This window comes from Jaculus jaculus, chromosome 15, assembly GCF_020740685.1.
Source record: "Jaculus jaculus isolate mJacJac1 chromosome 15, mJacJac1.mat.Y.cur, whole genome shotgun sequence".
NCBI classification, from domain to species: Eukaryota; Metazoa; Chordata; class Mammalia; order Rodentia; family Dipodidae; genus Jaculus; species Jaculus jaculus.
In genome coordinates, this window is record NC_059116.1 from 33,732,227 (window position 1) to 33,757,043 (window position 24,817).

At 55.2% G+C, this 24,817-nt stretch overlaps 2 protein-coding genes across 6 annotated transcripts in view; one reads left to right on the plus strand and one right to left on the minus strand.

Annotated features, from left to right (window-relative positions):
• The first annotated feature begins 224 nt into the window (after positions 1 to 224).
• On the plus strand, positions 225 to 2,379 carry Gpx4 (glutathione peroxidase 4). 2 transcript variants are annotated; one of them, XM_004654873.2, is made up of 7 exons: positions 225 to 349; positions 1,210 to 1,304; positions 1,389 to 1,533; positions 1,635 to 1,786; positions 1,890 to 1,914; positions 1,996 to 2,055; positions 2,133 to 2,379. In XM_004654873.2, exons 1-7 carry the CDS (start codon positions 266 to 268, stop codon positions 2,163 to 2,165), a joined length of 594 nt encoding a protein of 197 aa, XP_004654930.2. In that variant the 5' UTR covers positions 225 to 265; the 3' UTR covers positions 2,166 to 2,379. The 2 variants fall into 2 exon arrangements, with proteins under 2 accessions (XP_004654930.2, XP_012803460.1); XM_012948006.2 differs by lacking the exon at positions 225 to 349 and adding an exon at positions 719 to 967.
• A 906-nt stretch (positions 2,380 to 3,285) lies between these two features.
• Sbno2 (strawberry notch homolog 2) overlaps positions 3,286 to 24,817 on the minus strand; it is a 51,409-nt gene continuing 29,877 nt past the window's right edge. For 2 of the 4 annotated variants that reach the window (XM_004654874.2, XM_045135284.1), the window contains exons 5-32: positions 17,991 to 18,149; positions 15,206 to 15,289; positions 14,911 to 15,013; positions 14,571 to 14,725; positions 14,348 to 14,481; positions 14,184 to 14,274; positions 13,865 to 14,008; positions 12,940 to 13,057; positions 12,663 to 12,768; positions 11,499 to 11,652; positions 10,697 to 10,873; positions 10,485 to 10,582; positions 10,007 to 10,089; positions 8,651 to 8,842; positions 8,397 to 8,566; positions 7,691 to 7,822; positions 7,309 to 7,444; positions 7,117 to 7,229; positions 6,924 to 6,995; positions 6,640 to 6,748; positions 6,486 to 6,560; positions 6,272 to 6,415; positions 5,408 to 5,502; positions 5,238 to 5,330; positions 4,766 to 4,897; positions 4,509 to 4,585; positions 4,216 to 4,406; positions 3,286 to 4,126 (exon numbers count right to left, since the gene is read on the minus strand). In XM_004654874.2, the coding sequence (XP_004654931.1) occupies positions 3,660 to 4,126; positions 4,216 to 4,406; positions 4,509 to 4,585; positions 4,766 to 4,897; positions 5,238 to 5,330; positions 5,408 to 5,502; positions 6,272 to 6,415; positions 6,486 to 6,560; positions 6,640 to 6,748; positions 6,924 to 6,995; positions 7,117 to 7,229; positions 7,309 to 7,444; positions 7,691 to 7,822; positions 8,397 to 8,566; positions 8,651 to 8,842; positions 10,007 to 10,089; positions 10,485 to 10,582; positions 10,697 to 10,873; positions 11,499 to 11,652; positions 12,663 to 12,768; positions 12,940 to 13,057; positions 13,865 to 14,008; positions 14,184 to 14,274; positions 14,348 to 14,481; positions 14,571 to 14,725; positions 14,911 to 15,013; positions 15,206 to 15,289; positions 17,991 to 18,149 (3,804 nt within the window). In that variant the 3' untranslated portion in view covers positions 3,286 to 3,659. Of the gene's footprint in view, positions 4,127 to 4,215; positions 4,407 to 4,508; positions 4,586 to 4,765; positions 4,898 to 5,237; positions 5,348 to 5,407; positions 5,503 to 6,271; positions 6,416 to 6,485; positions 6,561 to 6,639; positions 6,749 to 6,923; positions 6,996 to 7,116; positions 7,230 to 7,308; positions 7,445 to 7,690; positions 7,823 to 8,396; positions 8,567 to 8,650; positions 8,843 to 10,006; positions 10,090 to 10,484; positions 10,583 to 10,696; positions 10,874 to 11,498; positions 11,653 to 12,662; positions 12,769 to 12,939; positions 13,058 to 13,864; positions 14,009 to 14,183; positions 14,275 to 14,347; positions 14,482 to 14,570; positions 14,726 to 14,910; positions 15,014 to 15,205; positions 15,290 to 17,990; positions 18,150 to 20,768; positions 20,894 to 24,817 lie in introns of those variants that run through there. The other 2 variants (XM_045135287.1, XM_045135285.1) reach the window with 2 other exon arrangements.

Sequence of the window (24,817 nt, forward strand, 5' to 3'; positions counted from 1 at the left end):
GCGAGGATGCGACTCCCGCTCCCTGCCCCCCACGCCGAGCATGCGTATTCGCTGACAACAACAACCCCGGAAACCCAGCCCCGCCCACACCTCTCCTGTCCCGCAGCTTTCTATTGGCTGTTGTAGCCATGCGTCTCATTGCGCAGGCGCAATAGGCCAGTCGCGGACATAGGTGGGCGTGGCTGACGCGGGCAGTACAGGCTCGCAGGCGCGCGTCCATTGGCCGGCTGGGAGAGGGGAGGAGCCGCAGGCTGGGGCCGCCGCTATGAGCTGGGGCCGTCTAAGCCGGTTGCTGAAGCCGGCGCTGCTGTGCGGGTCTCTGGCTGTGCCCGGCTTGGCCAGCACCATGGTGAGGCTCTGGGGGACTCCGGCTGTGTTGACTGTGACTTTCACTGTGAATGAGGGTCTGGGGATCGGTGGCCAAGGCGACCATAGACTAAAAAGTGGAGGGCGGGAGTCCAGGGGGTCGATTTGAGACGTCCTCTTGGGGAGGGTATTCATAGAAAGATCTAGGGAAGACCCCCAGATGGTGTCCCCAGGTGGCTAAGGAGGGTCAGCGACACTCTTGGGACCGGTGTCGGGGGTCTCCCAAAAGGGCTTGAGCCCGGGCCACGCGCCCCCCAGCCGCCCCGCCCTGCGCCGTGCGTCACAGTCGGTGGCTCCTAGGCCACCGGCTCTTAGTACCCGCGCAGCGCTCGGGGCGCACCAGTGCGCGGGCATGGGCCGCGCGGTCGCGGGCAGCCGGGGCCGCTGCAGGCAGCGGAACCGGTCCCCGGGGAGAGATCGACGACGACGACGACGGCGACGACATCCCCGGCAGCAAAGCCCTAGGAGGCGCCAGCATCCTTGCAAGCGTAAAGCCGGCGCTGGCCGCCGCCTGAGGGCGCATAATCCTCGGCTCTCCAACAAACCCGGAGTCTCAACGCGGGACCTTCCGGAGTGCTCTACCTCTTCAGATCTGGGCCTGGTGTGCGCTCGCGTGTCCCCGGTCCTGGCCTCTGGGATATCTTTTGGGGTGTCCCGTGCGCTGCTCCCCTCCCGTTACTGCCTGTAGAGGTCGTACACACCGATGCAGGGAGGAGGAGCTTTGACCTTTTCAGTGCCTCAGGCATTGGTTTCTTGGTACCCATCTCTCAGCCTTTCTTTCATTCCCGCGGAACCCGGGGATCGCCACTCAGCGCTCCCTTTTTTTTTGTTGTTTTTTTGCAGTGTGCGTCCCGCGATGATTGGCGCTGTGCGCGCTCTATGCACGAATTCTCAGCCAAGGACATCGACGGAAACATGGTTTGCCTGGATAAGTACAAGTGGGTGTCTGGTCCGTGTTTAGGGGTGGTGCAGGATCTTCCTGGGGGGAGTCGTCTCCCTGACTGCCAGTTGTCCTCGTGCAGGGGCTTCGTGTGCATCGTCACCAACGTGGCCTCCCAATGAGGCAAAACCGACGTAAACTACACTCAGCTCGTGGATCTGCACGCCCGCTACGCTGAGTGTGGTTTACGCATCCTGGCGTTCCCCTGCAACCAATTTGGGAGGCAGGTGTGTTGTGTGGCTGTGCCCCGCCTGACCTGGGAGGGGACAAAAGAAAGGGGCCTGCGAGGCATATGCCTTCCCCATGCTTTTGTATCCCTGCCCTCCAGGAGCCAGGAAGTAACCAGGAAATTAAGGAGTTTGCAGCAGGCTACAACGTTAAATTCGACATGTTCAGCAAGATCTGTTGCAATGGGGACGACGCCCACCCGCTGTGGAAGTGGATGAAAGTCCAGCCTAAGGGGAGGGGCATGCTGGGAAAGTAAGTGGCCTTGGGTTGGGGACCTTGGGCAGCCAGGGGCTGGATGGCCTGTGACTTGGGAGAGGGGGTGCCACGCTTCTCATACTCCGTGCTTGCCTTCTAGTTCCATCAAGTGGAATTTTACCAAGGTAAGGGTGGTGAGCCATGGGGTGGGTGGAGGGCAAGGGCCTAGCTGAGGTGGACTCCAACACTCCTCTTCTATCCCCCAGTTCCTCATTGATAAAAACGGCTGCGTGGTGAAACGTTATGGCCCCATGGAGGAGCCCCTGGTAGGTGTCCCCACAGGAGCTGGTCGGCTGGGTGGGAATTGGAGAAAGGCCACGTCTGACCCCTCCTACCCCCACAGGTAATAGAGAAGGACCTTCCGTGCTATCTTTAGCCCCTACAAGCATTTGCCCCGCCGAGCCCCTTCACCCTGTGTCCCTGGAGCCTTCCACCCCGGCACTCATGACGGCCTGCCTGCAAACCAGTCCGCTGGTGAGGTAGACCTGAGGAACTGGCGTGCACCCCGCCGGAGGAAGGCCCCCAAGGTCCGTGGGCCCTGGGTTCGAATCCCACCCTGACTGCCTTGTGGGAATAAAATGTAGAAATAAGCCTATGTGTCCTGCTGAGGATCTGCATCAGCTACTGGGCTTGGGGCCTTGACTGATCCCAAGTCACCCTCCCTGTCCCCCAAGCTCTGCACTCTAGGCCCGCCCTGCCCACACTCCCAAGTTACCCCCGTATATGGCTTGGGCAGGATCTGGGCGTGGCCAAGGCTGTTGAAGGGTGATAATACTCAGCAAGGGCCATGGTGTTAATAATCTTAGGAGACCTTACCCACCCCCCCCTTGCCAAAGGTAGTTTTTACTCTACCTCAGGCTGACCTGGAATTCACTATGTAGTCTCACGGTGGCCTCGAACTCCTGGAAATCCTACTTCTGCCTCTCAACCCTTAGGAGGTCCTTTAGCCTGTGCTTGGTGTCTTACTCCAGTTCTGGAAGCTTTTTCAGGGTACTCAGGTCTACCCTAGGGCTGCCTGTTATAGACTGTCTTGTGAGGTTGTAGAGTATCCTAGGCTGACATCTTGTCTGCTGCTGAGTTTGGGGAGCTGCTGGAATGAGGCATGGGTTGAGGTCCCTGGGGTCAGCAGGGTCATGGATCCTCAGCTGCCCCATGTGGTCTGTGGTAGGATCCTTGGCTTCCTGTCCAGGACCTCCCCCTCTGCCCTGAAGACCTATCCCTTGGGCGTAGACTGCCCATAAGAAGACAGGCAGAACCCTAGAATCCAGGGATGGGCCTCAGGTTCTCAACGAGTGCCCCCACACAGCTGCTTTTAGGCTTGGGTTGGGCATTGTCTCCCAGTTCAGCCCCCAACTTTGTCCACACAGGGAAGCCATGGACAGGTTTCAGGCGGCCTAGTCTCTAGTCACCCTTGCCTGGTGGCAGCCACAGTTCCTGTAACCCTCATATTCCCACAGGCAGGAGGAACAGACTACAGAAAGTAGGCAAAAGGCACATATATTTAAAAAAGGTCTTCACATATGTACACTCGACTTCCTTATAAATACAGACACCTGGTCTGCATGCCCGGGGGCCTCAGGCTTGCAGAGGCAGGTGGATAATAATTTAGGGAGCAGGGATTGCATATATTAAGGAGGTCTGCCCCGCGGAGCCCACAGTACGCGGGGCCTGAGCACCGGCTTTCCTGAGTTTGCGGCTCTTGGGACCACCAGCCTGGGGCTTTGACTTCCAGAGTCCTACGCTTGGTGATCCCCAGCAGCGCAGGGGAACCCCGGAGGTCCTGCACCTGTAGGGGAAGGCACTGTGGCCTGGCGCCCTCAGTAGTGAGAGGAGGGGCTGCCATGCAGCGCGGGGCGGAGGGTGGAGCTGCCTAAGAGTTGAAGGGTGGGCTAAAATGGATGACACTCTGGCGCTCAGTGCTCGCTAGTGGTGCCGGAGTCTCCGCCGGCCCCGCTCGCAGCGAGCGCAGCATGTCCTCCAGCACCTCCCTGAAGTTGATGTCGCAGCTCTGGTGTGTCAAGGCCAAGGCCACGGGGTCGGTTGTGGAGTCCCGTGCCCCCAGCAGCAGCGTGCTTGGCTCCTGTGGCAGTGGCGGTGGTGGTGGGAAGGCAAAGCGAGGCTGGGAAGGGAAGCCGTTGGGAGGCGGGAAGACTTCAGGCGGTGGGCTGTAAGTCAGGTCCAGCACCTCGCCTGGGCCACAGGGCAGTGAGATGGGGCGTGGGGTGGGCGGGTGTGAGGCCAGGCTCTGGTCACAGGCCTGGCGGCGCTTGACATCAGCGTCCATGATCCGCAGCTCCTGCAGCACGCGGTGCACACAGGCCTCAGGGATCTTGATGCCTGTGGCCGGGTGCAGGGGTCAGAGCTTTGCCCTTCTGCTGGCATACATGCCACCCAAGCATGCAGCTCTCACATGCCCACACACTCACCCACTTGCTTCTTCTGGTCCTTGGTGCGCAGGCGCACCACCTGCAGGTAGCTGCTGCTGCTCACATCTGCCACGACTGCAGCCACGCGCCCCCACACGCGCAGCAGCGCCCCGCACAGCATATAGTAGTGCCTCAGGCGCAGCCCCTGGGCACAGTCCTTGCCTTCCTGTGCCAGCCTGCACTGCTGGTTCCTGTGCAACAGCAAGATGGCACTGTGCCCAAGTGCTGGCACCCCATTTGGGGCCTGTGTCCTTGGCATCTTCCACCCCTGCCACCCTCCCTGGGATCCTCACCAGGCTGTGTGGCTACAGTGTGTCAGCGAGAAGGCGTAGCTGCTCTCCCAAGGCTCCCTGGCCTCCTCTGCTGTGACCTGGATACAGAGGCCATGAGGTTCTGCTTGGCTGTCATTAGCTTCCCAATGGGGAAACTGGCCCAAGGGCCCCCAAGGCACTCCCAGAGGGCAGTAGACCAAAAGCTGGTCTGGTCATAGGACTCCCAAAGATTGCAAGAGGGATCCTGCGGGGCCCTCCTACCCGCCAGTCCTCCGTACCCGGTGGAACTTGCGGCACAGGCTGTCCAGGGTCTCCAGCTGGCTCTGACGGCCTATGTTGGGCTTGTACACAGTGAAGTGTGCACCACGGTTCTGCTCTGCCAGGAGGCAGCTTGTCTTGTTGCCACGTACCTGGGGATGGAGGGATGAGGCCCGAGGCCCATTAGGCGACTTTGCAGGCCATTTATTGAGTGGGAGCCTAATATGTTGGCACACGTCTTTAATTCCAGCATTTAAGAGGCAGAGGTAGGAGGATCACTGTGTGTATGAGGTTACTCTGAGACTACATGGTGAATTCTAGGTCAGCCTGGGTTAGAGCAAAACCTTACCTAAAAAAATCGAAAATAAAATCCCAGCATTTGGGATGCAAAGGTAGAAGGAATGCTGTGAGTTCAAGGGCCAGCTGTGACAGGAAATGAATTCCATATTAGGTCCTATCTTTGGAGATCTTGGCTGGCATGTGGACACCTACCTTGTAAGAGAGGTAGAAGCCGTCATAAGGTCCTGTAAGCTCCAGTGACTTCGCGAAGGCCTCCTCCCACCTCAGGCCTCTGTCCACGCTGATCTGCCACGGAAGGTGGGCTGTTAGTGAGTCAAGGAGGGTTAAAAGCTGGGTTAGGGGCCAGGTGGCACCCTGCTCACCTTGTAGAAAATCACCTGTCCATCCTGTGGGTGCCCTGGTGCCAGGAACACCTGCTGGCTCTCTTCATAGATCTCCTCTGTGCCAGGAGCCAGGTCTGGGGGGAGAGTGGGCCATGAGCGGCCAGGGTCAGGTCACACTGTGGCATGGCTGGACTTGCACTCGGAGGCACTGACCCATGAATGGGGTGCACCCTCTGAGTGGAAGCAGTAGCCCAGATACTCTGCAGATGGTTGTCAGGTGATGGTTGTCCTGTGAGTCAGGGTACGCCATGGTCTCTCATCAACCATCTGCCTTCGAACTTACTGTGTATCTGAGGATGACCTTGAACTCATCATCCTGATGCCTCTGCCCAGTGGTGGGATAGCAGCTGTGTGCCACTAGGCCCAACTGTAATAAAATTTTATGTACCTCTGGTTGACCTGGAGTTCACTACATACACCAGGATGGCCCTGAATTTACAGATCTTCCTGCCTCAGCCTCACAAGGGTCAGGGTTACTGCAGGGTTGCATACAGCTGGCTGTTTTATGGACGTGGGCACGCTTTTTTTTTCCCCCCTAAAGATGAACCCAGGGCCTCGTGCACACTAGGCAGTGCTCTACCTTTGAGATACACTGCCAGTTGGCCCCAACTATTTGGACTAGTGGTCCACAATAGTGGCCAAGGGGTTGCAACAGAGGTGTCTGTAGCCACTTAACCCAGACTTCACCAAGGTGGGAGCATCAGCTGTGGGACCCTGTAGGATCAAGAGGCGTCTGTGTGAGGCACCTGGTGGATGAAAGGAACTGTGTGCAAGGTCTTTCTGCACTCATGGTGTGCCCAAAATCAGTACCTCAGGGAGCACTGCCCGCCTGCCCCGGCTCACCTAGGATGCCCATGTCATATCTGCCCTCCTTCTTGTCCACAGCGATGAGGTGGTCGAAGGTATCTGAGAAATACTGGAATAGTGCGTTCTGCTTGTGCACTTCCAGCCCCAGGATGCGGTTGAGGAACTTGGGGATGGAACAGTCTGGAGGTGCAGAGCTGGAGTCAGCTGCTGGCGGGGCAGGGGCTCCCAACCTCCCGCTGCTGAGACTCACCCTTTTCCACATCCAGGCAGCCAGTGCGCGACTCCCGCCCGCCTATGCCCACCGACAGCAGGCCCTGTTTCATGTCTGTGGAAGGCAAGGCTGAACTTCAGCCTCTAGGGGACACCCAGCCATACCCTCCCCCTCCAGGAAGACCCTCACTGACCTCTGAAGAAAGCGGCGTCCCCGCCGGGGTAGCCCCTGGGCAGTGGTACCTGGTTGTCTGTGTGGCCAAGAATGGTGCTGAGCACGGAACTGAGCGCGCGGGCCCCATACTGTGGGTGGAGGGGTCGAGTGAGGGACACACCACAGACCGTGGGCCTCAGACTGCCCCCTACAACACCCCCCACCACCTTGATTTCAAAGTTGTATTTGCTCAAGACACCACAAGCCGTGGATCCCAGACATCCACCCCATAGACCCCCCCCCACCCCCCCCCCCGCCCCGTACCTTGTTCTCAAAGTTGTACTTGCTCAGGTCGCGGGACTCAGTGGCGCGGCGGTCCCCGTGGGTCAGGGCACCCTGCAGGAGAAGCAGGCCTTGGGTGTGCGCTTCAGGCCCCGCCCACGCGTCAACCGGCCCAATCCCGGGAAGCAACCAAGGCTCTGACCCTGCCCACCCCTCACCAGACCCCACCACTCACCAGACTCTCCAGCCTCTTGGCCACGATGGAGGCAAAGCGACGCTCTCCTGCCAGCTCCGAGATGAGGAAGACGTACTCCGGTGCGGAGACCTGGTTGGAGCGGTGGGTGCGGCCTGCGGTAGAGCGTCTCTCAGTGATGGGGACCTGGGGTCAGTGGGGCGAGGGGCGGCCTGGGGCGGGGTGGGGTCTCACCAAACTGCTGGATGGCGCGGTCTGCGCTCCAGGGCAGCTCCAGCGTCATGTGCACCCGGCGTCGCTGGTTCTCTACGCGGCGGTCGGCTTGCAGGGAAACCCCCGAGCTGGAGGCTTCTGAGATGATGGCCACAAGCTGCGTGATGACGGGGCAGTGTGCTGGGAGGGTCATGACGCTACCTGGGCCTGGACTGCCCTACCGGATGCTCCTACCCAGCTACTCAGGTGAGTCCCCAGAAGGAAGGTGATACCTGGCCACAGTACCCCGCCCCCTAGGGATATGTGAGGGGAGTCACTGGGATATACGAGTGCTCACACCATGCATGGTCACTCATGTAGGGCTGCGGTGCGCCCGTGGTTCCTCCACCCCACATTTGCCTACCTTCTCGCCACTCATGAATCGCTGCTTCTCCCTGAGGTTTACGTGGTCGATGGACAGGCCCTGCTCTGCCCGCGACTCAAAGACCACTGTCCCATCGGGCCTTGACACAACACGGCCTTTCCTGCCAGTCATCTGTGACCGAGGAGAGGAGAGCCAAGGATAACTGTTAGTGGACAGAGTCCAGAGGCTTGTGTTTTCTGTTCCCTCAATGGGAAAAAGAGGCTGCTGAGGGGCTGTGTGTCTGTGCTGGGCCTTTCATGGGATTTGGTCTCTACTGAGGTCTCAGCTGCCCCTGGGGATTCACACTACTAGACACATCCAAAGTCTCATGCACCCCCAGGCTGGCCTCAAACTCACTATGTAGCCCAGGCTGGCCTTGAACTCCTGATCCTCTGGCTTCCACCTTCCAAGTGCTGGGATGGCAGATGTGTGCCATCATGTCTGGTTTATGCAGTCTGGGTATGGAGCCCAGGGCTTTGTGCATGCTAGCCAAGCACTCTACCCACTGAGCCTACCCCTTAAGCCTTTCATTACTGGCCAAGTGAGTCCTCAGGGGCATGGTGCAGGACAAGCTGGGAGTCCAGCCCATCCTGTGAAAGTTCCCCCAAGCCCAGCTTCTGGAGCTGGCCAGACAGCGTGGATGATGTGGCTGGGCGCTGCTCCTGAGCTGGGAGCTGGCTATCTGGGAGTCAGCATCTAGGCTTACCTCGGCCACGCACTCAGGGCCCCCAAGCTGGTGGATGAGCTGATCTAACGTGTTAACAGGCAGCTCCCGGCCCAGTGCTCGCACTTTGGTCAGTAGGCCCCGCTTCAGTCGCTCCACGCACTCCAAGGTGCCAGGGCCCTGCGTGTCCTTCTGCAGGGAGCTCAGGGGGCCTGTGGAGGGTGGGGTATTAGAGACTTGGCCCTGCAGGACTGAGACGAGGTGTGTCATGGGTTGCTGGGGTGGCCTACGCTCACCCCGGTCATCCATGGGGATCCCGGTGGCATCCACGATAACCACATCGTCATCTACCAGTGACTCTGGGGAGGAGTTGAAATCGCTGTCCAGACCAGCATCTGACTCAGTGCTACTACCGTCACTGATGCGAATCACACCCGCTGCCTCCAGTGCCAGCCTGGGGACCTTGGAATTACGGCCCCGTGGCCGCCCTGTAGGCAAGAATTACACGTCACATGCTGGAACAGTGGCACTGGAGGAGCAGGCAGACTGGAGCCGAGCCAGGGGCCTCTGAGATTTCTGGTGAGTCCTGTGCCAGCTTTCAGCTGTCCCCCATGTTCATTCCAGGAAGCTCCCTGGACCCACTGCTGGGCAGAGTGAGGTCAAAGGAGATATCCCTGACATCATGGCCCTTGTCTTTCTTGGCCCAAACAGGTTCCACTGCCAGATGGGTGGCATAGAAATGCCAGTTCAGGGGGACTGGAGAGATGGTGTAGTGGTTAAGGTGCTTGCCTGCAAAGCCAAAGGACCTAGGTTCAATTCTCCAGGACCCACTTCAGCATAAGGGAGTGCATGCATCTCGAGTTGATTTGCAGCTGCTGGAGGTCCTGGCATGCCCATTCTTTCTCTCGCTTCCTGCCTATTTTTTTCTCTCTCAAATAAAATTTAAGGGCTGGAGAGATGGCTTAGCAGTTAAGGCGTTTGCCTGCAAAGCCAAAGGACCTGGGTTTGATTCCCATGTAATGTACAAGGGGGCAATTCGTCTGGAGTTCGTTTGCAGTGGCTGAAGGCCCTGGCATGGCCATTCTCTCTCTCCCTCTCTGGCTCTTGCTCTCTCTTTCTCTCACTCTCTCAAATAAAAAAAAAAATAAACTAAAAAAAATATTTCTAAAAGTAAATAAATAAAATTTAAGAGCACTGGGTAGATCTCAGCTCTCCTCTTCATGCCTTGTGTGAGTGACTTGACCAAGCCTGAGAGGCTGGTGGGCCATCTGTCCTTGGGGGCCTACCTGCAGGATGGAGACTGAAGGCCAGGACTGCCCTTGCTACTGTTGTGCCACCCAAGGTTTGACTAGACAGCTGGCAACTCTGAACAAGGTGGGCAGGGGAGCTGCCCAGTTACTGCTCTCTCCAGTGGGGTGTGTGACTCCTGACAGGCCTGCAGGGAAATAGCCTAGGGGATCTGTTGAGGGGGACCTGGCAGCTGGCACAGGGACCCTGACACAGATCCCCAGGGACTCTGGAGCAAGGACAGGGAACTGGCAGGTGCTGAGGGGACTCTTACGGACAGCTGGCAGGTGGTGGTGGGGACTCTTATGGACAGATGGCATGTGGTAGGGGACTTGAGAGAGAGCTGGTAGGTATTGGGCTCTTACGTTTCCTCTTACTAGTCCCTCCTCGGTCCCGCCTTCTCCTGCCAGAAGGAAAGTGCTTCTGGATGAGGGACAGGAAGACGCCCCTGTAAGAGAGGGGTAGTTGCAGCTCAGCCCTGCTCTTGGGGCAGAACAGCCATGATCTGGAGCAGCGTGGGCAGAGGATCCCTGGAAGAGGGTGGGGCACCCAGAAAGTCCTAGAGTATAGCTTGTTTTGGATGGACAGGGCTAGATGACAGCCATGCCCACCCCTCTTGAGGGGGGTATGACACCACAGGTCCCATGGGAAGGAGGCCCTGGTGGGCTTGGGCTGTGAGGAACCAGGAATGCAGTGACCTTGGAAGGGAACAACTCCACGAGGCGTAAAGGACTAACACTTAGATTCTATGGCTTATGAGCCCGAGCTGGGCTGGAGACCTCAGAGACCTGAAGGGAGGGCTGGCTGTCCCAGTACCATCCCTGTCACCAGCCTATCACTCACTCTGCAGCTGAGACAAAGCAGTCGAGGTGTCCCTCATTCTCGCCCAGCACCTCACGTGTCCGTGCCTCGCCTGTGGACTGCAGACCGATGACGACGCACTGTGAGAACAAGGAGGCTGAGCTGGGCTGGGGAGTTACTGAGGGGGCGAGGAGGACCCACCCAGTGGCCACAACCTCCTCATCTCTTCCCCCAGAGACAATGCAGGTGCTCACCTTGTTCCGGGCCAGCTCCTCCCGAGCCAACTCAACTACCCGGTGCACTTTGGCCGCGATGCATAGGTACTTGAAGAATCGCTGGTGTGCTGACCAAAACTGGCCCCACAGTGACTTTCGCGACTCCAGGCCAATCCAGTCAGCTGCCTGCTGGAACACACCCAGTGCCTCGGCCCACTGTGAAGATAAGGTGTCTGCTGAGTATATGGCCAAGTCCAGGTCCACTCACATGCCGCGTGAGCGGGGTGAGGAGCGGTCACAGGCCTGTCTGTGCAGGGAGGATGTCATAACTGAAACTGAGGGCTGGTGAGATGGCTTTTTTTCTTTGTAGACAGGGTCATGTAGCCACTTTGGCCTTGAACTCCTAATCGTCCTTGCCTGTACCTCCTAAGTGTTGGGATTTCTTGTGGGACAGGATGGGGACCAGGTCCCTGGATTACAGGACAGGGCCTTTTTTTTTTTTTTTTAGGTATCATTCATAAAACCCCACAGGTGTCTTAAAGACAAGATTCTGGGCTGGAGAGATGGTTCAGCAGTTAAAACCACTTGCTTGCAAAGCCTGGTGGTCCAGGTTCAATTCCTCAGTACCCATGTAAAGCCATTTGCACCCAGTGGTTCATGCATCGGGAGTTTGCAATGGCAGGAGGCCCTGGCATGCTCATACTCACTCACTCTCTCAAATAAATAAAAAAATTAACAAAAGCAAATTTTAAGCAAAAATAAAAATTTAAAAAGGACGAGATTGTGGGATACAGCAATGTGTGACTAAGCAACAGAGCCCATGACCAGACCCCCAGCTCACCAGCAGGGCTGCCCGGTTGTAGACCTGCTCGAATGCGGGGGGCAGCGGGATCTCCTCAATGCGGAAGGTGACCCCGGAGAAGCTGAGCTGGCGAGCTATGTACATACCGCTGACTTTCATGTCCATGGCCACAATCTCCATGGCGCCCACTCCCCTGTAGATGGACATGGGGCTTTAAGGACCTGAATCATTCAGGCCCAGAGCAGGAGAGAGTGAGGAAAGAGAATGAACAGCATGTGTAAAGGCCCTACAGGCACAGGACGACAGGCTGAAGTTGGACCTGGCAGGACACAGCAAAGGACACGCAGAATGGTGGGTTGGGGGTGGTGCTCTCTCAAGGTGACAGGCAGCACTCAGGAGAGAAGGCTCCATGATTTTTTTTGTTTCTTTTGGTTTTCTGAAGTAGGGTCTCACTTTAGCTCAGGTTGACCTGGAATTAACTCTGTATTTTCAGGGTGGCCTCGAACTCACGGCAATCCTCCTGCCTCTGCTCCCAAGTGCTGGGATTAAAGGCGTGCGCCACCACGCCAGGCTGATTTTTTTTCATGGTAGAATCTCACTTTAGCTCATGCTGACCTGGAATTCACTATGTAGTCTCAGAGTGGCCTCAAACTCAGTAATCTTCCTACCTCTGCCTCTTGAGTGGTAGGATTAAAGATGTGTGCCACCATGGGCGGCTGATTTTTTTCCTTTTTTTTTTTGAGGTAGGGTCTCATTCTAGCTCAGGCTGACCTGGAATTTAGTATGTAGTCTCAGGGTAGCCACAAATTCATGGCAATTCTCCTGCCTGGGCCTCCTGAGAGCTGAGATTAAAGGTGTGTGCCATCATGTCTGGCTTTTTTTTTTTTTTTTTGGTTTTTCAAGATAGGGTCTTGCTCTGGCCTGGGCTAACCTGGAATTCACTATGCAATCTCAGGCTGGCCTCGAATTCATGGCAATCCTCCTACCTCTGCCTCCCGAGTGCTGGGATTAAAAGTGTGTGCCACCATGCCCGTTTTTTTTTTTTTTTCTTAATAGTTTTGTGGCAGGGTCTTACTCTAGCCCAGGCCAACATGGAGCTTAATCTGTTGTCCAGGCTGGCTGTGAACTCACAGTGATCCACCTCAGCCTCCTGAATGTGAGAGTGAAGATGTAAGCTCTGCACATGGACAGAACAGGGCTCACCTCTTCTCTACAGCATGAAGGAACTCCTCGAAAGTCCGGAAGGGCGTGCCTTCGCCCCAAATCCCCAGACGGCTCATGTAGATCATATTTCGGGGCTCAGAGGCACCTGGGGAGAGGTGAGAAACTGTTGTGAACAATCCTGACATAGCTCAGAGGTTGCAACTATTGTGAAGTTAGGTGGGGAGCAGAAGCTCAGACACAATGCCAAGAAAGTCCAAGGTCCAACTCAGATATTGCTGACAGAGACCAGGGCCACACGCAGTCCTCATGCACCCACCTGTGGCGCTTGCGTAGACCACCCTGGCCAGGGGCAGCTTGTTCTGCAGGTCCAGCACAGCCTTACCCATCTTGGTGGAGCTTGCGTTCTTAGCTTTGTGGCACTCATCAAATATAATCTGGGATTTGCAGGGTTAAGGAATGTTCCAGAAAGATGGCAGATAACTTCAAAATTAGATGTCCTTGAGAGAATTCCCAAAGTCATGGGGAGGCAGAGGAGAGTTTGTGGCTGGGTGACACGAAGTGACACACTCACACTACACTAAGCTGTGTATACTGGTGCATGCCTATATCCTAGCACTTAGAAGGCTTAGGCAGTGTGAATTCCAGGTCAGCCTGGGCTATAGTTGAGATCCTACTTAAAAAAAAACAAAAAAAAAAACCAGGCCGAGAGTGATGGTGCACTCCTTGAATCCCAGCACTCAGGAGACAGAGGTAGGAGGATCACTGTGAGTTCGAGGCCACCCTAAGACTACATAGTGAATTCTAAGTCAGCCTGGACTAGAGTGAGACGCTACCTCACAAAACAAAACAAAATAAAAAGCCAAACACAAACAAACAACAAAAAAAGGGCAGGCTAAGACCTCTCTCACCGAGTGTCATTCTGCCACACCAGGACAAGGACCCGTGGCCCATGTGCCACCATCAGACTGTCCCCTGGACCTCCCTCCCATGTGCCATGGTGCCCTGAAATGGTGGAACTCTACCCTATACTTGTGGCTGTTTCCTGTCTTAGGGACAGTGGCCACCATCTTTCCAAGTGTCATAACTAACACCAGCACCTGGTCAGTGGTCACCTCAGGTTTGGGGGCAAGAGACAAGGCTGACTGGGGATCTGTGTACTCTGGGGTAAGAAGCTCAGACCTGGCAGGAAGGGGTGTCTGGGAGTGGTCAGGATGGGCCAGTCTTCACCCTCTGCAGGATACCACACCATCGAAGGCCTCTCCACACCACTGCAGGATCTGCCGTAGGCGTGTGCGGTGCTGCCCGCCCACCTGGCTCTCCCCAATCAGGGCGGAGTAGGTGGCAAACAGAACACCCTCTGAGGTAGTGTTGTCCCCATACTTGATCTGTGAACAGATGCAGGTGTGGGCATATATGTAGAGGCTTGGAATTAGGCAGGGGTGGGCCGCTCCTCTGCCCCAGTTTCCCTCAGTAAATGGAGCTGGGCAGAGCTAGGCTGCTCCATGTCTCAGTTTCCCACCACAAGGAGTACTGAGCAAAGCTGGCCCTGTGCCTACCTACCTTGCTCAGTGCATGCACAGCGATGCCTGGGGCCTCAATGTCTCGCAGGTCCCGCTCTGCGTCGTATTTGAGGTCGTTGGAGACACTGAACCTGGGGGTACAGCCTGGTCAGGAGTGCCCTGTGGATCCCTACCCTCCACCCTGCCTGCCAGGCTGGCCCTCACCATAGTGCCTTCCTCCTGCCACGCATAAAGTTTTCCACGATGATGCCAGCCACCGTGCGGCCCTTGCCCACGCCAGCCCCATCTCCAATCAGGAAGCCAGCACGCTGCCCACTGGGCAGCAGAACCTCATGTTGCTGCAAGTAAGTGGAGGGCATCAGGACTCAGCTACCCTGTGTCCTTCTGCCCCAGGGCCAGTGAGCAGGCAGGTGGAAGGGACAGTCACCTGGCAAGCATAGGTGATGGCTTCCAGCTGCAGTGCGGACAGGGACCCACTGTCTGAGGTGGGCAATGCCAGTGTGTACGTAATGTCAGGGGGCGGCACACTGGACAGGGTGCTGGTCTCCACCACGCGGTCTGGGTGTTGTCTCCCGATCTTGGCTAGAGGTGGAGGGCAGGGTCAGGGTAGGAGTAACCATCAGGGTAGGTGTGGTCAGGATAGTCATGGTGGGTCAAGAACCCACCCCTATACACATCGCTCTACATCTGCAGAGATGTAGTCTGGTCGATGGGGACAAGAGATCATGTGCCCTCACAGTCTGACAGGTCCCCACCAGGGCACTCACATTTGGATGGCACGTAATCAGCGTAGGTCTCAGTGTGGCCCAACTCCTCAGCAGGTTCCTCCTCATCCTCCCCTTCCTCTTCTTCATCGGGCTGGCTCTGAGACTGTGAGGGTGACAGACACTCTAGGGGTCTATCTTGCCTTCCTATGGCCCTGCCTCCCTGGGGCCTCACTTTCCTCATCTGTAAAATGTGGTACTTTCTGCATTTAGGCTGCTCAGGGCCCGGCACACTGGAGACTTCAGACTCAGCCCCTAGCCCCTGAGGTCCCAGAACACCCCTGGACACCCATGTCACCTGATAGCTAATGAGAAGTGGAGTGTTGGGGAGTGAGGTCACAGGATCCTCAAGGCTGGAATATGGTCCACTGGGCAGGAACAGCTAGAGAGGACAGCAGAATGTTAGCCACAACCCTGGAGCCCAAAGGTTGGGTGGCTCATCTTTGTGAATGACTCTGGATTCTCATGGAGTCCCAGGGTGAGGTTCCTCCATGGGTCAGACAGAGTCCTTGTCATACAGTCATAAAGCAGAGTCCACTCTTGGGGAGATGGAGGCCCAAGTCTCATTGGATCACAGAAGTGCAGCTGACCACAGGCTGGGCAGCCAGGCGCACTCTCTGGGTCAAGTCTTAGATGTCAGTGGTGGGGGTATATGGCCCTCCTTTGGGAACTGACCAGGTATTGAAGGTCCTAAGTGGGGATGGACCCTGACCACAGTCACCCTAAGTGGGCCCACAAGAGGATGAGGAGAGAGCAGGTGCAGCTGGGTCTGTGGGTCTGAAATCTCACTTTGCTTCATGCTCCACCATGGTTGGCTTTTCTTTTTCTTTGGTTTTTTTTTTTTTAATTGTTTTTTTGAGGTAGGGTCTCACTCTAACACATGCTGACCTGGGATTCACTAGGTAGTCTCAGGATGGCCTTGAACTCATGGCGATCCTCCTACCTCTGTCTCCCGAGTGCTGGGATTAAACGCGTGCACCACCATGTCTGGCTTATTTATTCGTTTATTTATTTTTGGTTTTTCAAGGTAGGATCTCACTCTAGCCCAGGCTGACCTGAAATTCACTATGTAGTCTCAGGGGGTCTTGAGCTCATGGTGATCCTCCTACTTCTGCCTCCCAAACGCTGGGATTAAAGGCATGCACCACCATGCCTGGCTTGTTTTATTTTTGAGAGGGGTCTCCTGTAGCCTAGGCTAGCCTTGAAATCAACACATAGTTGAGGATGGTACTGGACTCCTGATCTTTCTGACTGAGCCTTGCAAATCCTGGGTAACAGGTATGTGACACCATGCCCAGTTTATGCAATGCTGGGGATGAACCTAGGGCCTTGTGTATACCAGGCAAGTGCTCTACCCACTAAGTCCTAACCCCAGACCATCTTGAAAACCAAAACTGACCAGGCTTGGTGACACACCTGTCACTCCAGCACTGAAATGTGGAGGCAAGAGGATCAGGAGTTCAAGGATATCCTTGCTACATAGTAAGTTCAAGGCCGGCATGAGATCCCATCTCAAAAAATGTAGAACAAAGCAAATAGAACCTGGAATGCCAAGCCAGGCGTGGTGGCACATGCCTTTAATTCCAGCACTGGGGAGGCAAGGTAGGAGGATCATTGTGAGTTTCACGCCAGCCTGAGACTACACAGTAAATTCAAGGTCAGCCTGAGCTAGAGAAAAACACTACCTCAAAAAACAAAAACAAAAACAAAAAGAAAGACCCTACCTCAAAAAACAAAAACAGGGCTGGAGAGATGGCTTAGCGGTTGAGTGCTTGCTTGTGAAGCCTAAGGACCCCAGTTCAAGGCTCGATTCCCCAGGACCCACGTTAGCCAGATGCACAAGGGGGCGCATGCGTCTGGAGTTCGTTTGCAGTGGATAGAAGCCCTGGCGTGCCCACTCTCCTCTCTCTCTCTCTCTCTCTCTCTCTCTCTCTGCCTCACTCTCTCTCTGTCACTCTCAAATAAATAAATAAAAATTAAAAAAAAAAAAAGCTGGGTGTGGTGACATACTCCTTTAATCCCAGCACTTGGGAGGCAGTGGTAGGAGGATCCAGGTCAGCCTGGGCTACAGTGAAACCCTACCTCAGAAAACCAGAAACAGACAGACAACGACAACAACAACAACAAAAAAACAGAATGCCAGTAGCTATGAGAGCGCATGGTGGAAGCCATGCTCAGAAGGGAGCAGGGGCCTATGGGAATGACCAACCCACCCTACTCCTGTGTTCTCAGTAGGGAACAGGGCTGGAGGTGTGGAAAGTGGGAAGAAGCAAGGAAAGGTTTCAAGTCCACACTCAGGCCTCCTGAAAGCCAAGCTGGGTGGGCATGGCTTCCTGGAAGGCTGAGTCATGTTCCCAGCCAGCCAGGGTAGCTCTGCTGTGCGGTGTTGGTTTCAGATGCCCAGCTGGGGTCAGGGCAGGCGAGATGGGGCCCTGGGTGGGGAGTGCAGTGCCCTGTGTGCCTGATACGGAAGAGGGAACCTTCCTGGTAGCCAGCCCCATGGGGCCGTGGAGTGCCAGTGCTCTGGGGCCTCTTGTGTGCCTGTTGGACCTACGCCAGGTCCACTAACAGTTGTGTGCTGTGGCCACCACTGTCTGGGGCAGCCCCAACCTGGAGGCCCCAGACAAATTACTAGTTTATGCTCCCAAAGTGTAAGTGCCAGATGATCTGGAAAGGTGTGCACTGGGGTTCTCTCCCAGTCATTTTCTGTGGGTGTCCAGGGCCCTGCAGGGTGCTGAGCAGCTTCCTGGCCTCCACCCAATCCACACCAGGGGCTCCCCCAGTGTGACAGCCACAGATCTCCAGATGTCACCCAAGACACTCAGTGTCCCCTGATCCTGGGACACTGCCCACATGGAACCTGCATTCTGAGTGGGGAGAAAGGGAGGAAAGAGGTTGGTCCCAAAAGCTGGGGTCTCTGGTTTGACCCCACCGCAGGGTCAGGGCCTTTGAGACCCTCATACCAGATAGTCCTCAAGGTCCTCACAGGAGGGCATGGAACAGGCCTGGCCTTGAGGCCTCTAGAGGATGTCACCTGCTCTTTGGGCTATATATGTCCTGTCAAGACTCTATCCCACACTGACCTTGTTGTGGGAAGATGAGGTGCTAACATCCCAGATGGTAGGCACCTGGCTGAGGCTGTCCGCTGGCAGGAAGTCAGGTGTGTCCACAATGTCCGACAGGGAGTCCACGGAGGATGAGAAGATGGAGGTGTTGGAGAGGTCCTCGAGGTATGAAGGGTCCTGGAAGACAGACCCTGGGTGAGGCGTCAGCTGGCTATGTGCACCACCGTGGCATCATAGGGCCGTTACCACCAAGACTCCCACATGCCACAGCATGGTGGGACCTCAATGAGACCTAGGCACAGATGTGATTCTATTGACAGGAAAAGTCCAGAACAGCTGAATCCAGGGACAGGATATGGATTAATGGGTGCCAGGGCTGAGGAGGGATGGGGTGATGGTTCATGAGGTTGGGGTTTTGAGGTGATGAATGCACAGCTATGAAAAACACAGAAATGTACTTTAGATGACTGAATTGTACAGAATATGGACTGAACCCAATAAAGCAGTATTAAAGGGAAAACAGGCAGGGATTATGTGACCGCTCTGGGTCTGGCCCGTCCCTTCACTTCTGGGGTCTGCCATACGGATACACATATCATTTATCAGCCAAATTTTACTCTGAAGCCCATGCTGACCTAAAACTTGTAGCAATCCCCTTGCCTCAGCTTCCTTGTCGGGTGCTGGGATACCAGGAATGTACCAATACACTCAGCATTTACAATAAGTTTTATGATCCGGGCCATAGTGTTTCACCTCACTGTGTGCCCACCCTCCAACTCCTGACATGCCCTGAGGTTGGGATACCCATGCTACATGCACATCACCCTGTTTTGCAGCCAGAGGCTCTAAGTCCAAGGCAAACATGGCTGGGGGCCTGAATTGGGCAGCACCACTCCCCAGCATCCTGTGTCCCTCAACATCCAGATCAGTCTCAGCTAGGGGCAGCCCCAGTCAAAGCCCAAAATGATCAGGGGTCCAGGCCACACTGGTCTTTGCCCCAGTTTCTTGGGCGCTTTTACTTGGCTGGGGTTGGAGTTCCAGATGATCAGCTAGGGCCATGCCCTAGACAAGGGGCTGACAGCCCCACAGGGCACCATTTACACACTCAGTCCCATGGCAGACTTCCTGTGCCCCTTTCCAGGTGCAGCAGGGAGACAGCGTGTAAGGACTGAAAGCTGGGAAGTCTGACACTGTGCTGGGGGTGTGGCAGAGTGACCAGAGGATGCAGGCCCTGCGATGAGGGTCACAGCATGGCATTTCTTCCGTTGTGAGGTCAGTAGGGACAGCTGACCCCTGACCTCTTCTGACATATGCTCCTGGGCTACCCAAGAGGGACCTTTTCTAAGACTTATCACCCTGGGATTCAGAACTCCATTCCTGGGGTGGGTACCTGGTGACTATCCCTTGTCCTTAATGCTCTATATGGGTCTGGGGACAGCTGCCAGCATTGTCTTCCAAGTTGAGTCAGATCAGCTCTGCTGATCTTCTCTAGAGGGGTGGGGACCAGCCAGGGAACCCAGTAGCTCCCTAGTGACAGGAGCAGCCAATGATACACACCAGTCCTGCTAGGGCTCAGGGACCTGGAGCAGCAAAGCCCCAGGAGAACAGGGCTCTAGGACAGCAGAGGAGCAGAAAGGGGTGTGACTTGCCACTCCAATGGACCAAGCAGGGTGTCCCTCCCACATGGCTAGGATGCTGGGCAGATCACAAGGCTCATCCTCAGAAAACTGAGGTTTGGCAGGGGCGTGTGGGGGCTGCTCTGACTCAGGGCCCTGATCTGGGATAGTTCATCCCAGAACCTGGAGCTTGGGGTAGAGGTAACACACATGGCCATGGCCCTCAACTCACACAGTGGCCTCTGCCAGAAAGAGAGGGACAATACCACTGATGTCCTGAGGGGTCATGTAGCAACAGAAGGTGTGGGTACAAGAACGGCTCTGTGCTGCCCAAGCCACATCATTGTGAGTCAGGATGCCATAGTTCCCTCCAATCCAGCCCTCACTGCTGTCCTCACTGGGGCAGGTTAGATCAACCTACCATGCTTGAAGCATGGGGACCTTAATACTCCATATGGAGAGGGACTCCTTGGGTCAGCCAGTGCCAGCCCTGCTAAGTGTGGTGTGAAAGGCTAAGTGGGGGGCGGGGCACAGCAGACTATACAGGACAAAATTTGGAGCTGTCACGTGCTCTTCAGCTCTCTGGGGTGTGCACTGGGCCTCCCCTGAAGCCCTCAAAGCTTTACACCCAGCAACTCCCCCCCTCGCCTGGGTCCCCAGAGACCACACACAGTGAGGGGGTCTCTGAGAGCTGGGATTACTTGAGAGTTTAGCCTCTGCAGTAGCATTTTAGGGAGCACTTGTGGGGAACTGATAGGACCTGGCTGGGGACCCCTGACCACAGTGGGGACATCCACAGAAGGTAACTTCCCAGACCAGGAAGATGAATCCAGAACAGACCCCCACCCCTGAAACATCCCCATCCTGGCTGGGCCCCAAGGAAATTCTCCACATCCAACCAGAGCTTGCTTCAAACAAATCCCCACCCTGGCCTAGGGACAGATTCTTGTCCAAGGCTCTCCAACTGAGCAACTTTTGACTCCATGGGATAGATTCTGAGAAAGTTCCAAGAGGGATACAGACAAACTCAGACACCCGCTGAGCTGAACAACAGGCTCCCACGCCCAGAGGTAGGCTGGAGTAGGGCATGGAGCCCCAGGTCCCAAACTGGGACAGTTCTGGCAAACTTGTCACTCACACAGGTGGCATCCCCGCCCACCCAGGTCCCCTGACCGGTTACCTTGCTAAGCGCAGCAAACTGCAGCCAGAAGCGCAGCTGGGACATGATGGGGGCGCACGGGGGACAGCGGCACCCGGGTCCCCCTGTACCAGGCAGCTGGGGAGCGCCTCCGTCATGACCGCGGCTCAGCCGACGGCATTTGCATGTGCGGGCGGGTTAGTCACGGCCCTTGCAGACTTCCTCTAAGGCTGGGCTGACTTTCAGGAAATGATGAAGGCTGCCTGGTAAGCCAGGGCAGTTACGGGCAGAGCCGCTGAGTTACTGTATGGGGCGGAACCAGCCTGCCTGTCAACAGTGCCCCGGGCCTGGCCCAGCTCCTTTGGGACTTGAAGTGAGGGCAGAAGCCTGGGCCTCAGTTTCCTCAGTCTGCCAAGGGCTGGACCTCATTCTGTCCCCCCCCACCCTGGGGGGTGTTGCAGGGACCAGGGCACTGATACCCTCATGGCACCCTGTAAGGGATGTGGCTGGGGAAACTGAGGCCCAGGCATCCCTCTCTCCACATGTCCTTCCTCCTGCCAGGGACACAGGTGGTCACACTTGATATCCCTAAGGGGCTGGCTGAGACCCCAGGGCCTGAAGGAAGCTAGCATGGTCTGCAGTGGTGGGTCCCCACTCGACTGCTGTCATCTCATTAGGACTGTTGCCGCTCTTGTGATCAAGGGCAAGGAGTCATGACCTGTGGCCTCAGACTGAAGGGGCCCAGGATGGGGATCACAGCGTTAGAACACATAAGTAGTAACAGATAGCCAGAGATGCCTGGGTTAGCAGGACCCCTCCCATGGTTCCAGCAGGAAGAGACCCCAGTAGCAAACAGAATAGACCCACATCCTCATCCTCCCCTACCCCTGCCCAGAGCCAGAGACTACAGGAGCCCAGTGCGACAGGTGGGGTGGGTACTGAGAAAGGGGAGAGTCAATCCAAAGTCAAAATCACAGTGCAGCCAAGCATGTTGGCACATTCCTGTCATCCCAGCACTGAGGCAGGAGGATGGCAAATTTGAGGCCAGTCTGAGCTGTAAAGTGATGAAGAAAAAAAAAGGCAACATCAGCTAGTGCCAGCAAAGATGGAACTGGGCTGTACACAGAGCAGCTTCTCAAATGGCTGGACACATCTTTGACATTTAACTCTGCCATTGTGCTCCTAAGTGTGGGAAATGTTAAGTACACAGGAGGTGTGCACACACCCTCACAACAGTGACTTGGAGCTGACTAAAGCTGGGAATAGCTCAGTGAGAAGGATGGACACAGAGTGCTCCACCCACACTGGAGTATCATGCAGCCATGAACAGGAGTGGGGCTTTGACATGCACCACTGTATGGAGGGAGCAGGAGGATTCTGTGCTCAGTGAGAACCAGACACAAAAGGCCATACAGTGGGGGACTCCAAGACAGGAAATGTCTATCACAGGCAAATCCAGAGACAGGAAGTAGATTTGTGGATGCTGGGGGGTTGGGGTGGGGTGATGGAATGAATATTCTCAAATTGGATAGAGGTGAGGGTTTTATAATGCTGGAAATATACTTTTGTTTGTTTTTTGTTTTTCAAGGTAGGGTCTCATTCTAGCCCAGGCTGACCTGGAATTCACTAGTCTCAGGGTAGCCTCGAACTCAAGTTGATCCTCCTACTTCTGCCTCCTGAGTGCTGGAATTAAAAGCTTGTGCCACCATGCCCAGCCAGAAATGTATTTTAAAAGGATAAACTTTCTCTCTCTTTTTTTTTTTTTCCAAGGCAGTGTCTTGTTCTAGTCCAGGCTGGCCTGGAATTCACTATGTAGTCTCAGGCTGGCCTTGAACACACTGATGCCTACAGCTGATTCCTGAGTGCTGGGATTAAAGGCGTGCACTACCATGTCCGGCTTGGTGGTGTGTTTTTTTTGTTTTTGTTTTTTTTAATTTTTCAAGGTGGGGTCTTGCTCTAGCCCAGGCTGACCTGGAAGTCACTATATAGTCTCAGGTTGACCTCAAATTCACAGTAGTCCTCCTACCTCAGCCTCTTAATTACTCGAATTAAAGATGTGTGCCACCATGCCTGGTAAAAAGATGTACTATCTGTTAGGTGAATTTTGTCTCAGTTTTAGAAAAGAACTGCTAAATGAAAAGGTAAAACACAAACAAGTATTTTTCCTCAGAGCAGAAGCCTGACAGCACAAGGGTGTGAGAGCTCTCCTAGCTCAGCCCAGATCCCTCTGTCTGGCTCAGCATGAAGTCTGCCAGGCAGCAAGGAGGTGGGTATGGCTGGAGGGGGGGTCTGCTCAGGTCCATGCTCCTTCCCCTGGCCATCCCAGCTATCAGGAAAAGATGCCAGCTTAGGGTGCAATGTGGCTGGGTGACAGCCCACAGGGAGGAAGGTACCCTAGGCACTCTGGCAAAGGAGAGGTTGTACCACCTGTGGGGTGACGATCCTGCTGGGTAGGTCCAGGTTGGAGCACATGAGAGCTCTGTTGCCATGACTTGGGTGACTGACAGAGTCAAGTAGCTGACAGCGGGCATGGTGTCTCCCTACCCCTCTGAGCTATGAGGCCCTCGAGGTCCCAAGCTGTTCTTTGGACTATGTGGATGCAGCTAGACAAAGGCATCCTCAGAGACAGCCTTACCCATATCCAAGAGACCACCTGAACCCCTGTCTGTGGGCCTGAGCTTGGTTCTTACCCATTTCACCTCTTGCTGTCCCCATCTTCCCTGCCCGCCTGGGGAAGACATCGCCAGTGATAAGCAAGGATTGACCAGGCCAAGTTCCTTCCTGGGAGGAGGGCTGGAAAGTGCTCCCTGGGGGATCTACAGGGAGGGCACAGGAGCCAAGGCTGGGGGGTGGGGGGCGTCCAATCTTGTTGCTAAACGGCTCCTGCAAGCCAGGCATGGCAACACAGGCCTGCCATCCTAGCATGTGAGAGGTTGAAGGATTGCTATGAGTTCAAGGCCAGCCTGGGCTATGTAAGACCTTGTCTCAGAAAGCAGCAACAGGGCTAGAGAAATGGCTTAGTGGTTAAGACATTTGTCTGCAGTCTATGGACCCAGGTTCAATTGCCCAGAACACACGTAAGCCATAAGCATATGGTGAATCCATCTGGAGATCCTCTGCAGGAGCTAGAGGCCCTGGCATGACAATTCTCCTTCTCTCTCAGTGTGTATGTGTGTTTATATATGTATGGATATATATATTGGCTTTTCGACATAGGGTTTTTGCTCTAGCCCAGGCCAAGCTGGAATTCACTATGTAGTCTCAGGGTGGCCTTGAACCCACAGCAATCCTCCTACCTGTGCCTCCCAGGTGCTGGAATTAAAGACATGTGCCACCATGCACAGCTAAAATATGTTTTCCTTTCCCTTTCCCTTTTCTTTTTTTTTTTTTAAATATTTATTTATTTATTTGAGAGAGACAGACACAGAGAGAAAGACAGATAGAGGGAGAGATAGAGAATGGGCGCGCCAGGGCTTCCAGCCTCTGCAAACGAACTCCAGACACGTGCGCCCCCTTGTGCATCTGGCTAACGTGGGACCTGGGGAACCGAGCCTCGAACCGGGGTCCGTAGGCTTCACAGGCAAGCACTTAACCGCTAAGCCATCTCTCCAGCCCTCCCTTTTCTTTTTTTGAGAGAGGAGAGAAAGAGAATTGGAGTGCCAGGGCCACAGCCACTGCAATTGAACACTAGATGTTTCTGCCACCTAGTGGGCATATGTGACCTTGCACTTGCCTCACCTTTGTGAGTCTGGCTAACATGGGATCTGGAGAGTTGAACATGGGTCCTTAGGCTTTGCAGGCAAGTGTCTTAACCACTAAGCCATCTCTCCAGCCCTAAAATGTTTTAGCTGGGTGTGGTGGTGCACACCTTTAATCCCAGCACTCGGGAGGCAGAGGTAGGAGGACTACCATGAGTTCGTGGCCACCCTGAGACTACATAGTGAATTCTAGGTCAGCCTGAGCTAGAGTGAGACCCTACCTCAAAAAAACAAAAATAAATAAATAAATACTTTTAAAAAAAACAGAAACAAGAGCTGAGGAAATGGCTCAGTGGTTAAAGGCACTTGCTTGCACTTTGCCAGCCAGGTTCA